This window comes from Scophthalmus maximus, chromosome 20, assembly GCF_022379125.1.
Source record: "Scophthalmus maximus strain ysfricsl-2021 chromosome 20, ASM2237912v1, whole genome shotgun sequence".
Classification (NCBI taxonomy): Eukaryota; Metazoa; Chordata; class Actinopteri; order Pleuronectiformes; family Scophthalmidae; genus Scophthalmus; species Scophthalmus maximus.
This window is the reverse complement of record NC_061534.1, coordinates 8,613,072-8,628,179: the sequence shown is the minus strand read 5'-3', so window position 1 is coordinate 8,628,179 and position 15,108 is coordinate 8,613,072. Positions and strand designations below refer to the sequence as shown.

At 43.5% G+C, this 15,108-nt stretch overlaps 4 protein-coding genes across 4 annotated transcripts; 3 read left to right on the top strand and 1 right to left on the bottom strand.

Moving 5' to 3' along the window:
- The first annotated feature begins 1,144 nt into the window (after positions 1–1,144).
- LOC118285102 (mucin-5AC) lies at positions 1,145–4,639 on the top strand. The gene is made up of 4 exons (XM_035608460.2): positions 1,145–1,290; positions 1,676–1,815; positions 2,034–2,156; positions 2,702–4,639. The coding sequence occupies exon 4, from the start codon at positions 2,717–2,719 to the stop codon at positions 4,016–4,018; it is 1,302 nt and encodes a 433-aa protein (XP_035464353.1). The 5' UTR covers positions 1,145–1,290; positions 1,676–1,815; positions 2,034–2,156; positions 2,702–2,716; the 3' UTR covers positions 4,019–4,639.
- Positions 4,640–4,781: 142 nt separating this feature from the next.
- Positions 4,782–9,082, top strand: tmem119b (transmembrane protein 119b). Its single transcript, XM_035608461.2, has 2 exons — positions 4,782–5,987; positions 7,395–9,082. The coding sequence occupies exon 2, from the start codon at positions 7,411–7,413 to the stop codon at positions 8,587–8,589; it is 1,179 nt and encodes a 392-aa protein (XP_035464354.2). The 5' UTR covers positions 4,782–5,987; positions 7,395–7,410; the 3' UTR covers positions 8,590–9,082.
- A 33-nt stretch (positions 9,083–9,115) lies between these two features.
- On the bottom strand, positions 9,116–12,106 carry LOC118285117 (iron-sulfur cluster assembly scaffold protein IscU). Its single transcript, XM_035608486.2, has 5 exons — positions 11,937–12,106; positions 10,310–10,423; positions 10,011–10,121; positions 9,822–9,900; positions 9,116–9,726 (listed from the first exon to the last, which is right to left on the bottom strand). The coding sequence occupies exons 1-5, from the start codon at positions 12,036–12,038 to the stop codon at positions 9,635–9,637; spliced, it is 498 nt and encodes a 165-aa protein (XP_035464379.1). The 5' UTR covers positions 12,039–12,106; the 3' UTR covers positions 9,116–9,634.
- Positions 12,107–12,609: 503 nt separating this feature from the next.
- On the top strand, positions 12,610–14,977 carry LOC118285106 (chemerin-like receptor 1). Its single transcript, XM_035608466.2, has 3 exons — positions 12,610–12,628; positions 13,377–13,456; positions 13,574–14,977. The coding sequence occupies exon 3, from the start codon at positions 13,588–13,590 to the stop codon at positions 14,596–14,598; it is 1,011 nt and encodes a 336-aa protein (XP_035464359.1). The 5' UTR covers positions 12,610–12,628; positions 13,377–13,456; positions 13,574–13,587; the 3' UTR covers positions 14,599–14,977.
- Positions 14,978–15,108: the final 131 nt, after the last annotated feature.

Sequence of the window (15,108 nt, the reverse complement as noted above, 5' to 3'; positions counted from 1 at the left end):
CCGCAGTGAAGAGACACGTCAAAGTTGAACGTTTCAGGCTGGTTAAGTGCGGTAATTCTTCTTTCCTGGATCGGAATACTTCTTCTTCCACCGCCAAGGCACTTGTGATGGAGGGAGAGGTTGCACCTCAGATCAAACAAGAAATTCTCTCCATCTACAGTTGCAACAGACCATTTTCTTCATTATTAATCAGTCTACCCTCTAGTTCTATAGATTGATCTGTTATCAGAAAAAAACCAAATATTTTGAAAAATATTTGTCACTTTCGTCGAACCTTAGTTAACCGCCTGAAATAACTCGTTGGGACCAAAACGAGTTATTTGAAGATATTTAATTCACTATGATTGAAGACTGTGCATTTGGAGGATATTTTAATTCCAAAATGATTTGATCAATTAGCTGTACCTGTTCTTGCCTGATGGTGGTGTCATGGCAGCAACCCATGAGGTCGGTGAAACATTACATGGGACAGAATATTTTATATTAATAGAGTTTATTTTTTTATCACACGTGTGCTCTTGAGCTAAACTGGCCTCATTAAGCATTGTGCTAACGCCTGCCTACATTTCCCAGAACACCCCGAGTGAGAGCAAAGCAGTGAGTCGGTCGTTGCTGCCTGTTCTATAATGTGACATGTTGCATATGTGTTTCGCCACAGACAGATGTGATCATGTTGGAGGATGTAGTTGGTGCCAATGTTTAACTCTCATGTTGTAATATACAGAGATGTTTCTGCCATTTAGACAAACCTCACTGATATAAACAGAACAGAGAATCAACACCAACATCAGGGTCACTTTGTTCTTGTTTTTTGATTGCATGGTAACGTTCAAAACACTGAAAACTATGTTAATTTCCTCAATAGTTTTTCTCACAACCACATCTCAGTATGACTCAGAAGTATACAGGAAGTGACGGTTGTGATTTTCAGACAAGAAGAAACATTTCTATTTCCTCTTGGGCTGCAGCATGGGAGTTCGAGCTTCTGCTATCTCGACTGTTGTTGTCACCACAGACGCAACACTTCAGATTGTTTGATTAAATGTACTCCCTGGCTGATTAAATGTAATTTCATCTTATTTCATTAGATGACGGCAGTTGGGCGGCAGCCACTGCACACTCTCTCTGTCCGTCAGTGGCCTTGAATGAACCGGGCAGGACGGATTATGCCCGGAGCTGGGACGGAGGCACTCACCGCAGCTGTAACTCAAACACAAACTTTTGAGTCTTATTTCATTTTTATATAATGTACTGACCTGAAATTTCCTGGACGTGTAGTGGAATTTCAAAGTAAGATCCATGGGGGTTGGAGTTGGGAAGCAAAATAATATTGAAAGTTTATTATTTTCGGCTTTGTTACTGTATCTTTTACTGTTGTTATCGCTCATCGTAGAATTGCAGCAAAATGTAAACTTATTATTTAGTTTTTATTCTCTGTCTTATTTATGTACTTGTCTATCAATTCCCTGATCTATTTATGTCTTATGCTATGGACAGAGGTGCTCATTTTATGTACACCAATCATTGTGGAAAATGTATTTATCTTTTTTTTTAAATTATTCCTTCATGTATTACATTTGACATAATGTTGACCTTGTTTTGTACTGATAGTTACGCAGAACCCTTAAAGTTCCCACCTTAATGTCCCCGCATGACACACATTTTTTAATTTCAGAAATCTGATCAAAAGTTGAGAACAGCATCCCAGCAGTTTACAGAACCGAGTACTTCCCGCTACTTTATAAAGTGATCTGGACATCGGGACGAACAGATGCTCCGCACAGCAGCGCCTGAACTCTCCACCTGAAGAGACAGGTAACACGCTTCACCTGCCAATGAAGAGATACGAGATCTGAAGATATGGAGCTGAGCAACAGCCTTAAACATAAGCCTTTGATAAATGTTACTTCTTCACTAATGCAACCAAAGCTGAGCATTTAGGGGAGGAGGGGGGGGAATGGTAGCAAATTGTTTAGGGAAGTCTGTGACCGTATCTGAAAAAGAGTCTGAACATTTCCTGTTTCTTCTCTCAGGCAGTGAACCAGTCAACATGTCAGCGCTCCGAGCATGTTGCTGTTCAGAGACTGAGATGAGCTGAAGTCGACTTGTTAAAGTTTTTATCCTCACATCCATCGCTCTGCTCGTCCGGTGTTAAGGTAAGACAGTGACATGTGTCCGCAGACATAAAGACAATCTTTGTTCCGGTTGAATGTCTCTGGTCGTGGGGTTCATATATCGTTTCCCTTTGTAATGCTGTTGGACATTTACAAAAACTGCAGTTCTTCTACAAAAGGAAATGGATTTATTTAGGGTTGTTTACTTCAGACCTTCAATCCTTGTTTTATTCTTAACTTGTTGACATCTCAGACGTTACACAACGTCCGATTATGAATCTTTTGCTGTGGTGGAAACTTTTTTAGATTGAAAGATTATCATTTAATATGATGGGGGTTTTTTTTTCTTCCTGTATAGACAACTTTCAAGGAACTTTGAGTTTTACTCTACAAATGCAGCAGTTCTGCATATTTTTCTGTGAAACTGCAGCAACGGGTGTGGTGAAAGACTTATGACTGTTTCATCAGATGTCGCCAGCAGACACATGACACACATTTCTCCCCACGTGTGTCAACTGTTTACTCGACTCATTAGCCGGCCTCTTGCAATTGGAGCCTGTAAACTTGAATCTGTTCTGTCGTTTCAGATCTTTTGTCCGACAATGATGCTTCTCAGCATGAAGGCATGTCTTCTGACTCTGCTGTGTGGAATATCTGTTTTGTTTTCTGTGGAGAGTGAGAGTGCCTCCATCACCACCAGCACCATCACCACCAGCACCAGCAGCAGCAGCAGCAGCAGCAACTCTGCTACTGCTGAACCGAACGGGGCGAACCGGCCGCCCACCACTGCGGCTGATCATGAAACAACTCCAACTCTCAAACCTGCAGAAGTCACTGCCACTGCAACAACCTTCACCACTGTGCCACCAGCAACGCAAACAGAAGAGGCAGTCGTGAGCAGCCAGAGTGACTCCTCGAATGGCAGCAGGGCTTCGACAAGCCCGGGGCCAGGGTTGCTGAGTACCCCCACAGTGGTTACCACGGCCGCAGGCGATGCACAACCTTCCCATAAGGCAACGATCTCACAGACATCCAAACCTACAGAGGATCATTTACAGCAACAGTCGTCCACCGCCACTACTGATGCGACAGCTTCTGCAGCGCCTTCTGCATCAGTGGCTGTGTTTACGCTGCTGCGGTCGGCAAACACCACTCAGCCCGATGTCACATCCAGGTTAACTTCCAGCCCCACTTCTCATAATTCGACTCCACGCGTCACGAGCAGTCCATCAGCCTCTACTGCGACTATGCCGAACCCCGCCTCTGGGTTTGACCTCATTTCTTCACCTGTCACGTCGACAAAGACATCCACCACCGGCGCCGAGCTTTCATCCGCGTCTCGGCGCGTTCCCGACACAACAGCCCACGTGTCCACGTCACGGTTTCTTGACACAGCAGGGTCGAGCTCTGCTACCACGTTCTCCTCCGGCTCCTCCGGCTCCACCGCTGTTGTCTCTACCAGTGTGGCAGGAATCCTGATCCCTCGCAAGCAGACGCCAACTCCGTCGTCCAGTTCAACCCCAGCAGCTACGGCAGCACCTTGTGAGGTCTCAAAGGGCCCAACCGGCGCTGAGGTCCAACCCTGCTCCACCCGCGTAGTGATGAACCACTGCCTGATCGCCATCGCCTCGCTGGCCGTGTTGGCCACCATCTTCATGATCTCCACCATCATCCTGTGCACCAAGCTGTCATCGAGGAAGTACAAGGTCAAGAGGCCTCCGCAGTCGACTGAGATGATGTGCATCTCCGCCCTGCTGCCCGAGAGGAATTACAACTACTCGAGGCAACGGAACCCGGTCGCCAACGGAGTCCTGGTGATCCCCAGCGGCGGAGACAGTGACGAGGACGGAGGAGATAACCTCACGCTCAGCAGCTTCCTTCCAGAGAATGACCGTTTCGTTTAGATGGATTCATCATAGTTACTGACGTTCGCGTTCATCAGACCCTCAATTTAGACGGATGTGGCTGATGTCAGTGATGTGGACCCAAGTTGCTGTTTCAATACACCAGTGCTTCCTCTTTGATCAATGCACGCCCCTGTTCCTGTGCAGGAAGTAGAGACACAGACACCACTGATGCACACACGCACACACGCACAGAGTTTCTGATTCATGTGCATGTACCATTAACCATATCTATAAGGTCAGGTCCTGAATTTTCTATCATAAGAGAGAATAAACACGTTTTCTATAATTTGTCACTCATCTTCCACTGAAGAATTTAAACCAGAACGAGGAGCAGAATAAAAAAAAATGTATTTTTCACATTTTTTTCAACTTCCTGAACTCAGCCTCGATGGTATTTCACTTAGCGACGAGACAGAGGAAGGCTTGTTTTGTCAAGGTGTTACAGTGTCCTTCACAGACGCTGCTCTGTGGCAGCTGAGGCTTGATTCTATGAATGTATTTGTGTATTTCGATTGATGATGAACTTTAGGCGACTCTGATTATGTGGGTGTTTGTGTTGAAATGCAGCTTCTGGCATAATTTATTAAAGGAATGTTTTATTTAATGTTTTAATTTAAACCCTTTTTTCTCGTGGGTCTGTCATAGTTTCTTACAACTTTCTTGGAGAGAATTTTGTAATCAGGACAAAGTTCAGACACTTTTAGTTTGAGTTAGCTGTGTCGAGAGCAGTCTGGGTCATTTGAGCTGATTATTAAAAGATAAGTCAAGCTGGAGTTTTTTATTCCATGTCTCTGAGGTTCTCTGTGAACCCAAGTCACTTCCCTTATTTGTGAAAGGCTTCATACAAAGCTTTTCTTCTACTCCTGGACTGGATTTCATACTCATTTCCCTCCTGCGAAAAGAAAACAGAGGCCTGAATGTTTATTAGAGCCGTGAAGCCATGTTGGTTTTTTTCATCTTCTCTTCCTTTTTTTTTTTCTTTTTCTGTGCACACACAGTGTGGCTGAAACAGCCGCTGGTGACTATCAACAGAGCAGAGAGCAATGTAAACCTGGAGGATGCCGGACCTCGTCTCCTGCTCCCGGTGACCATATAAAGTTAGACGTGTCTTGACTGATCACAAACACGGTGGACTTGCCAAAAATGCGTTCAAGATCACTCGCTGCCTTGCTCCTACAGTACATTGTCATACACACACACACACACACACACACACACACACACACACACACACACACACACCATGTGAGTTTGATTGCTTGCCTCTGAAGACGAAAAAACACTCCACATTGTTTCTCGACGTCTCCGGCGTGTGACCCTGTTCTCCCCCCTTCTCCTGGCCGTCATGGGTGTTTTGTCCACACAGGAAACATTAACCTCTTCCTGCATTAACCGGTCACTCATACAAGCTGCTCTAAAATCAGCCTCCTTTTTTTTTTTCTTCAACCCCAAGAGGTCAGCTGCTTCAAGTCAAAGTTAAAGTGAAGGTCAGGTCGCCAGTCACAGAGGGAATCCTGGGAGAAATATATAATCCATGACAAGTTTCTGATGGTGATGTTTGAGTGTTATTTTTTTTCATTTTAATTTTTCTTTGTCTAACACATCCAGTGAGCCACACGGGAGGGTGCAGGAAAGGACCCTGCCCCCACAGCACATAAAAAAAACTCCTGCCTAACAAGAACAATCTGTTTGCAGGCCGGAGAGCTCAGACACTCTGGGGAAACTGAAGGGGGGAGGACAGGCAGAGGAGGGATTTGTCCTCATGGTTTAAGACTTTCTTTTTTCTTTTCTTTTTTTTTTTGCACTATCCAGACAAACCTCCGGCCTGAAATCTGAAACTGGAGAAGTGGTGTGGTACTCTCTCTCTCTCTCTCTCTCTCTCTCTCTCTCTCTCTCTCAGTTCACTTTTTCCAGAGTGGTTTAGGTGAATCCAACTGAAACGCTTCTTCTTCTGCTACAGTGGCTGGTGAGTGAAAATCATTTGTCATTTCGTATAGCTCTTTCTCTAAATTCCTTCTTTGTTTTTTTCATTTTTTTTCATTGAATGTTGCACACACAAGCAGAATTATGTTTTTTCTTGACACCATTTTGCCTCCGATGAGGGATGTGACAGCCTCATGATGCCTTCACGGCCGTTTCCAGCCTCGGCATGAAAAGAACATGACTATCCAAAGTTTTGAGTCTGTTTCAGACATTGAAAATGGAGAAAAAGTCATTCTTATACATGCCATTGATGATTTGTTGACATCTGTTGAGTGAAGACCCGTGTGCATATGATTATGTGTCTGATTGCACAGGCATGTGTGGCCGTGTATATGTGGTCTGAGGGTCTTGGAGTAGTTGATTGGATTTCGGGGGAAGGAAAACAAAAAAAGAAAAACTCTGACCATTCCTCCTCCAGATGAGAGCAGTTTCATGTGGCCCAGCTTGCACACAGATGCAGGAGATTCAGGATCAAAAGTGACACAGACACAGACAGATTTTGACTGTAAACTGAAAACCATAGCAGGCTAAAGATGGGTTTAAAGGGTCAGTTCGACCAATTTATTTATAACCCTGTAGCCATATGGATTGTTTTGATTTTATTTGCCCTTTTATTTGACATTTCAGGTGACTCATCTCAGGCCGAGCTGAACATACTATATTTAACTATGGTTTTAGGTAAACAAAGATACACTACTGATTTGATTTATGTTTTGTTTAAATTAAACTGTTTGCCACCTTCAAACAAATTCTCATATCTAGTAGCTGCCCGTTGCACATGAAAATTATGTTAAACATTCAGTAACTCGGTTGATATGCTGCCAAAATATGTTCATGGAAGTAGAAGTTTGGATCAGTATAAGCCCCTCATGTGTTACTATTACGTTTGAGTTAAAGAATCTATTCTGAATATTTCCAGAATCCTCAGACTCGTTGAACCACGAGGATGAAAAATTATTATTTTTCCCACACATTTCCCGCCTATGTTAAATATATAAAATACGATTGAACCCTGTTTAAGACAAATATAACAAATAATAAAATATATCCGTACTTATGTTTCACAAGCACAGACATGTGTAGTTTCTGGCAACCATCCTCTTTGAGACTAGGAAACAGTGCCACAACTTTGCAAGATGGATGAAAGATGAAAGACTGAATATATTTCCCATCCAGATGGTCAGAGGAGTTTTTTGAGGATTCTGGGAATACCTTCAGAACAGTGGTACGCATTGTTGAACAGCACTTTTTTTTTCTAAGATCATTCATTCTCAAGAAAAACAGATGCCCAGCAGTACGACTCAAATGTAATGGCAAAACAGGAGAGGCACAAACTAACTCCACATATGGCGCTGACATTCCAGTTTCTGACGTTTTCTGTTATTTACAGATCCCGAGGGGAAACGATGCTCCCGATGTTGGCCCTTCGTCAGACCGGTCTGTGTGTGGTGTTTTGCATCAGCGGTGGTTTGGCCGCACCGCTACCTTTTTACAGTTCTCTGGAGGGAAGTGCAGATGAGGAAGACCTCGGCAACTTCACTTCCTCTCTGTCGACCAGCTACCCTCTCTCTGACCACCAGACCACACCTGTTGGCCCCACGCATGTGGAAAGTGACTTTCTGAGTCAGATTGTGAACTTTCTGGAGGTGAACATGCTCCTCATCCTTGTTGCAGCTACTCTGATCCTTCTCATCTTCCTTATTATCTGCGGGGCGATATTCATGAGCCGCAGGCGAAAGGTCAACTCTTACTACCCCTCGTCCTTCCCCTCAAAAATGTACGTGGACCACAGGGACAAGACCGGAGGTGCAAAGCCTTTTAATGAAGTGCCAGGAAAACCAGCTCCTGAGCAGGAAAGTGAACCAGTGGACTCTCACAAGCAGCTCCAGGCCGACATCATGAGGGCCGCCAAGAGCCTGCGCACGCCAAATAAATCTGTTGATGCAGCAGAGGGGAGGGAGAAGAGTCAGAAAGTAGCAGACCACAGTCCTGAAGACGACTGTAAGCCATGTGGCAGCATCCTGGATCAGCAGCTGCCAAGTTTCCCGGAGGAGAAGGAACCATGTGAGCTGTCCGACAATGAGGAGACTACAGCAAGAGGCAGAACGGAGCCGAGTTCTTCAGGGCAGCCTCGTGCAGAGGAAGACGTTTCAGAGCAGCCTCGTCCAATGGAGGACGATTCAGAGCAGCATCGTCCAGAGGAGGACGATTCAGAGCAGCCTCGTCCAGAGGAAGTCGATTCAAAGCAGCCTCCTCCAGAGAAGGGTGATTCAGAGCAGCCTCGTCCAGAGGAAGTCGATTCAGAGCAGGCTCATCCAATGGAGGACGATTCAGAGCAGCCTCGTCCAGAGGAGGACGATTCAGAGCAGCCTCGTCCAGAGGAAGTCGATTCAGAGCAGCCTCGTCCAGTGGAGGATGATTCAGAGCATCCTCGTCCAGTGGAGGATGATTCAGAGCAGCTTCATCCAGACAAAGATGATTCACGGGAGCCTTTGATTGGCAGGAGTCTCCGACCCTCCTCTCTGCATATTCACAATGACTCCGCAACACTTCAGCTGATCGCAGGAGAGAAGACGGCCTTCTGACGCCTCTGAACACTGTGACTTGACTGTATTCTCCACCAGTGGCAATCTGTCCAGTAAACTTCAAAAAATATCTACAGATTTACAGAAAGACATTGAAGTTCTGATCATTTAATAATCTTTTTTTGTTCAGTGCAGGAAAGATGCTTTTCTACAATGGGATCTATCCATGTGGCAGTTTATAAACATGGATTGCTGTCTTTAATATCTGCTACAAACATTCTCACCCTTTATGGGGTTATTTTTTTCTGCATGGGGCCCCAGTCACCTTGTACCTTGAACATTTAATATTGACAACTTTCTGCTGTTTATGATTGAACCACTTTTTAATATCAGTTTTGGTTTTATGTAATTTCAGCTAAAGGGATGATGGATGCTCAGTTCAATGACCTCACCTTGTCGTTGTCAGAAATGCATTTCATTGAGGTGATCCGCTTCCATAACCATCATATTATTAATTGTACTTCATTATCAAATTAAATACACACTTTCAGGATGTTCCAAGTCATAAATTGCACTCAAATCAAAATATGATTCAGGATAGTTTTTATTGCATACATTTCCACAGAAGCATGACTAAATAATCATAAATTACACTTAAAACCAGTGGACCCTTTCATTGTTTCAAGCCACTTTGCTTAATTGCGTATATAAAAGGTCAATGCTTTAGGGTGCAGACAGGACACTCACACAGCTCTTAGCTTTAATCAATATCTCCATCACACCTTTTCGATACACACTCCTGAAGCACAAAATCTTAAAATATATCACAATCTCAAAAATAAGGCTCACTTTGTAACTTTGTTCCAACAACTCAAACGGGGGCTCACATTGTGCGTTCATGTGACAGGCTGAGAGATGTGCAGGGTTAGAAGACAACAGACTAAGTCTGGTGTAACACTGCTACAGAGGGTTGACGGTGGTGTACGTGTCATCAACATATTAGGTGTGCGTTATCGGTACTACAGGAAAGTGGACTACAGCTACTTCTCTCTCTGGCAGCAGGGAGTAAAGCAGTGGCGTCCGGCTCAGAGCGAGAGCGGTCGGTCTACTGGCTGACCCTGGCTGCCCCCTGCTGGTCGTCCTGCTGCTTGAGGCGATAGTCGGCCAGAGCAGCCTTGATGGCGTCCTCCGCAAGCACTGGGGAGGAACAGGGAATAAAGGTTGAATATACAAACATGTGTGGTTGAACAGTTTCCACAGAAAATCCTTAGAAGAATTGACTGACGACTTACTGGAGCAGTGGAGTTTCACCGGGGGAAGACTGAGCTCTTTGGCGATGTCAGTGTTCTTGATTGTCAAAGCTTCATCCACCTGAAGAGAAAAAACAAAAAACCCTCTCTCCAGTCAATGAGCCGAGCAGAATAAAGAAGGAGAACGAATGACGTGAAGTGTCGTGTGTGTGTGTAATGTTGTTCACTCACAGATTTGCCCTTCACCCACTCGGTGGCCAGAGAGCTGGAGGCAATGGCAGAGCCGCAGCCGAAGGTTTTGAACCTGGCATCCACAATCTTCCCCTGTTCGTCCACCTCGATCTGTCAACATGAGAGTTTTCTTTCATCTTTACAAAAATACAAGCAATAATTTCATTTTGAACTAAAATAATTGCTCCTGTTACTGTAAATTGCTCAGTGTGTTTACACCCCTCCCCCCTTTCTCTCAAAAAAAAGCTCTAAAAGCTCTCAGTGTATACATAATCCTGTGATCCATCCATGCTCTGTACCTGGAGCTTCATCACGTCTCCACAGGCTGGAGCTCCGACCAAGCCGGTCCCAACGTTCTTGGAGGTTTTGTCCAGTGAGCCCACATTTCTTGGGTTCTCATAATGATCGACCACCTTCAGATGATAGCGAGAGAAAAGGAAACAATGCAGTCAGGGTGGGATCTTTGAGCGTATATCATAAGGCTGAAATAAATGACGATAACCCGGACGACAGCAGCCGCCTGGGAGGATCATTCCATTCTGGAACAGTCAGAAAATGTCTGTTGTCTGTTGCTCTTATACAACTACGTATTTCCTCCATTACATAAGGGACACTGAAATAAACAGATTAGGACTGGATTTCATTGTCCTCTATACCAACTCCTGCATCCTGGCCTCTCCCCCTGGTTTCTGCTGAGTCATTCTGACCACGACAACAAGGACTGCAGTGCAAATACTAAGAAGCACAACATTTAATACATTCACATAGTTATGATCTTTCAGCCTTTTATTTAGGATGTAGAATGAAATTAGTTTAATCAAATCCTTTATGATCTTAGAGCCCTTTAAGGATCTTTTTTTGGGGCAAATTCTCAAACAGCAGCAGCAGGAACGTAACTGCTTTGCCAGACTGGATGTCGACTCTGAAGCCAGGATTACACGTTAACAGCACTTTGCAATCAAAAAATAGCATTTCAATAAAGTTCTATTTCACCATCCAGGGAACACACACGTCCTCTCTGTTTACACAGTTCACACAGTGAAACTCAAACTACTTGGGAGTATGAATGTAGTGTTGGAAAGTTGAAATATCCGGCATCAGCAAGCAAAATACACAACTCCCTCACGCAGGTATTACAGAGCATTTGCAAATTGTCCGGCACAATGTGCTCCGTCACCACACTGGCGGCCGGCTAGAGCTTATTAATCGGATGTGAGTGGAGTATCAAAGCTGCAGCAGTGGCCAGCTGGAGGGCAGATTAGTCAGTTATTTCAGTATTGAACTCTCCATGACGTTACATTAGAACAAATAATGTAAACTAGACGTGTCGTGCTTGTTTTCAAAAGTGACAATTCGTCCATGTGGAAGCATCTGGAGGTCACCTTGGACATTATCTCAAGAAGGGTTAAATCAAATCAAACTGAAAACGATTCAATACCACGTGCAACGTAATTTAATACCTACTACAACCATATTTAAGATAGAAATCTTAATAGGCTTTGTAGCCTTTTATTTTCTATTCTATTCCTGTACTTCACTTCATGTCTTCGTGTAAAACGCCCTCAATTCTGTGTCAGTTATCCTTTTCCCGTCCTTCCCTGCAGTAGTTAAGAGTAACTCTTTAGTTTCATCGTGCCTTTTTAAACTCTTGCTTATTAGTTATTTCCTTTCCTGTATGAGACAGGCCGTGCGACATGTCACAATAACAATAAAGATCATTCTCATCGTGATCCTGATTGCCTGTTAGCTGTCTGTCTGTGAGCTCCATCTGTTCACACGAGCCAGCTGACCGTCATCGAACTGCAGCGTCGCGTGACGTCTCCGTTTTTAACGTTTGTAAACACGAGCAGCAGCTCCAGCACGCGGGGGCCGCGAGCCAGCCCCGTCCCCCGGTCGGTGAGGCCGTAACGAACCTGGAGGTCTTACCTTCTTGTGGTAGCAGCAGCGGGTGATGAACTCCGGAGCAGCGAGCCTCCGGGAGAGGAACGACAGAGGACTGAGACACTTGTTCGCCGTGGTCAGCGCCATGTTGAGAAACAAGTCGGAATGACGCAGTTCGAAAGAGAAGAGCGGCTCGAGCCCGGTGCGGGAGGCGCGTCACTGCCAGGGGGCGGGGTTAGCGCGCGCCACGTCTGCGCATGCCCGGTTTATGTAAACAAGTGGCGGGTCCTGTAATACAAAAGTAGTGTATATCCATGGTGAACATCCACGCACCCGATTTTATTTATTTTAAAGTTCTTAGTGGGTCTTCAATCAACGATTAGACCTTTAGTTCTTTTTATTATCATTATTTGTATTATCAATATATTATAAATCAGGCTGGCAGAGTCAGCAACATCTTTTTAACCCACTCTTAAAACATGTTTTTATGGGAGAGCTTCTTTTTATTAAATTTTATTAATCCTGCTCTGCGATTTATTCGGTGGGTTAATGTAGTAGAATGTAATATCTATTTCTGAATGGCAGCGTAGTAGAAGTATGAAGCAGTAGATTCAGGAAGAGTCCGTCTTGTTGGTCAGTCTTGAGCAAATGCACCTCCCACCACTGTACTCTATGATCATTTATATTATGAAAAATGAGTTCTACCCAAGACCTCCACATGAAGACATATACTGTAGGTAAGAACAACACTATAACATTAAGAGGGTAAAGGGCCCATTCTGCATAGGTACTTACTTTTACATTCGATGATTTAGTTTATTTTAGTGGTAATAATTACAAAAAAAAACATGATATTGATTTAATTAAGTGAAAGTGTAATTTTTTTTGCTATATTTTAATTGCTATATCTTTACGTAATTTTTTTTAATCTAAATACTCTGTAATAAGTGACGCATACAAGAGGATGGGTGTAGATGGGTTGCACAACTGGATCATATGATATTTTTGGGGAACTGAACAGAAATGCGTACTTAGGCTCAGTCGATTTCTGCGCTGTACATTGGAGACACAGTATTAAAAATGACTGTTAGTGATACAAACACATGTATGTCTATAGTTTTAGTTTTTATCCTTTCTAAGGTTAAACATAGACAGAGCAGAAATATTTATCTTCACAAATGATTCATTTGATTTTTACGGCAACCAGAGGTACACCCGTGAGGTAAAATGGTGAAGAGGTTTACAGCCTATACTTGGATAATAAATGTGAGCTGGTGCTTTGTCTTTTTGTGTCATTGTATATGAAGGGGATCCCCTTGTGATATTCCGACAGTGGGCTATAAGACTCAAAATACCCGTTTAAAGAGCTTTAGAAAAGAACAGCTTTTTTGGTTACTTTACCCTCTGTTATAAACGCCTTTTAATTATACTGGTTTTCGTCACTTTCGTCACTGGTGCTGCTCACTTCTCTCTTCTCGACAAAAGAGAGAAGTGACATCAAGCAGCAGGGATTGTCATCAGTAAGAAGGCACCAGCACAGTGCTTGTTTCCTCGTCGAGACAAACGTGAGTACTTATTATTATGTTTCATATGATAAACTAAAAACATGTTTTTATACTACAGTTGTGAACTGCTATAATTATCTATGCTTATAAAGAAAGACATTGTGCTTAATATTACAGGAAAAGCAACAAGCATGGGTGTGGATTATGTTGAATATGCTGACGATTATACTGCAGACAATGAAACTGAGAACACCACCACCATCAAAGCTGGGCTGCTGAATTTCAGCAGTTCTCAGTCGTCATTCACTCATGTTCTAGTGACATTCAACGTCCTCATAATTGTTGCTGGTCTTGGAGGAAATTCCTTGGTGATCTGGATTTGTGGATGTAAAATGAAAAGAACGGTCATCAACACCTGGTACATCAGTCTGGCCATTTCAGACTTTTTGTTCTGTGCTTTTCTGCCCCTGGAAGTATTCTACCTGATAACCTCACACTGGCCTTTCGGACTGCTCTTGTGCAAGCTCTGCTCCTCCGCCCTGTTTCTCAACATGTACAGCAGTGTGTTTCTGCTGGTTCTGATCAGCACTGATCGCTGTGTAATGATTTTATTTCCCATTTGGTCACATAACCACCGCACAGTGCGGAAAGCATTCGGAGTTGTCATTCTCATGTGGCTCCTTTCTGCACTCCTAACATTGCCCTCGCTGATCTTCAAACAAATCACAGTCCATGGCTCAGTCACTCAGTGCTACACAGAATACAGGGGTGACTCCAACCACAAGGCAGTGGCTCTGACTCGATTCATCTGCGGGTTCCTGATCCCTTTCCTAATGATTGTCGTCTGCTGCTCAGTGCTCGGTGTGAAGCTCAGAAGTTTGACTGTTAAGTCAACAAAGCCTTACAAAGTCATGGTGGCGCTCATCTTATCATTTTTCTTCTGCTGGGTCCCCTACCATGCCTTTGTCCTTCTGGAGTTAGATGTGGAGAACCACCGTGTGGAAGTACTTCAAACAGGATTGAAGGTTGGAGCGTCCCTGGCTGCAGCAAACAGCTTCATATCCCCAGTTCTATATGTATTTATTGGTAATGACTTCAAACAAACCCTGAGGAAATCTTTGACATCAAGGATAGAGGAGGCAATGGCGGAGGATTTCCGAACAGTGGGTCACTCAAGGTCTAAGTCAATGGAAATGATCTAAAACTCTCATCATTGACGGGATATAACATGAATACAGAGCTGAAAGATCGAGTCATATGCAATGGCACTTTTAAACTTGGATGATTAAAGGTTATACAGTATATCCTATACACTGTATGAATTGAATATTGATCTTCATTATGAGAAAACCTCACTGATTTTTACACAATATAAAAACTTTATGACACAGTGATCAGGTTTGGTCATTTGGACTACCTTGTTCAGCTGTGGGGTGCAAACATTCACTAATGTCTTGCAACTTTAAAATAAAATATGATTATTTTTTATATATCTGTAAATTAATTGTTTTTGTGTTTTTTCATACTTGCAAACCAGCTTCAAATTGTCCCACACAGAATGAATAAAGTCTTTAAATTGAATTTAATGATATTGATGTATTATTTGCAACATATTATTATTTGTTTGAGCTGCTTGGTGACCTTCACAGATGACATCCTTCTATGAAATGTTCTTAAAAACGAATGTGACCGTTTTCAGAGTTTGATCCAGA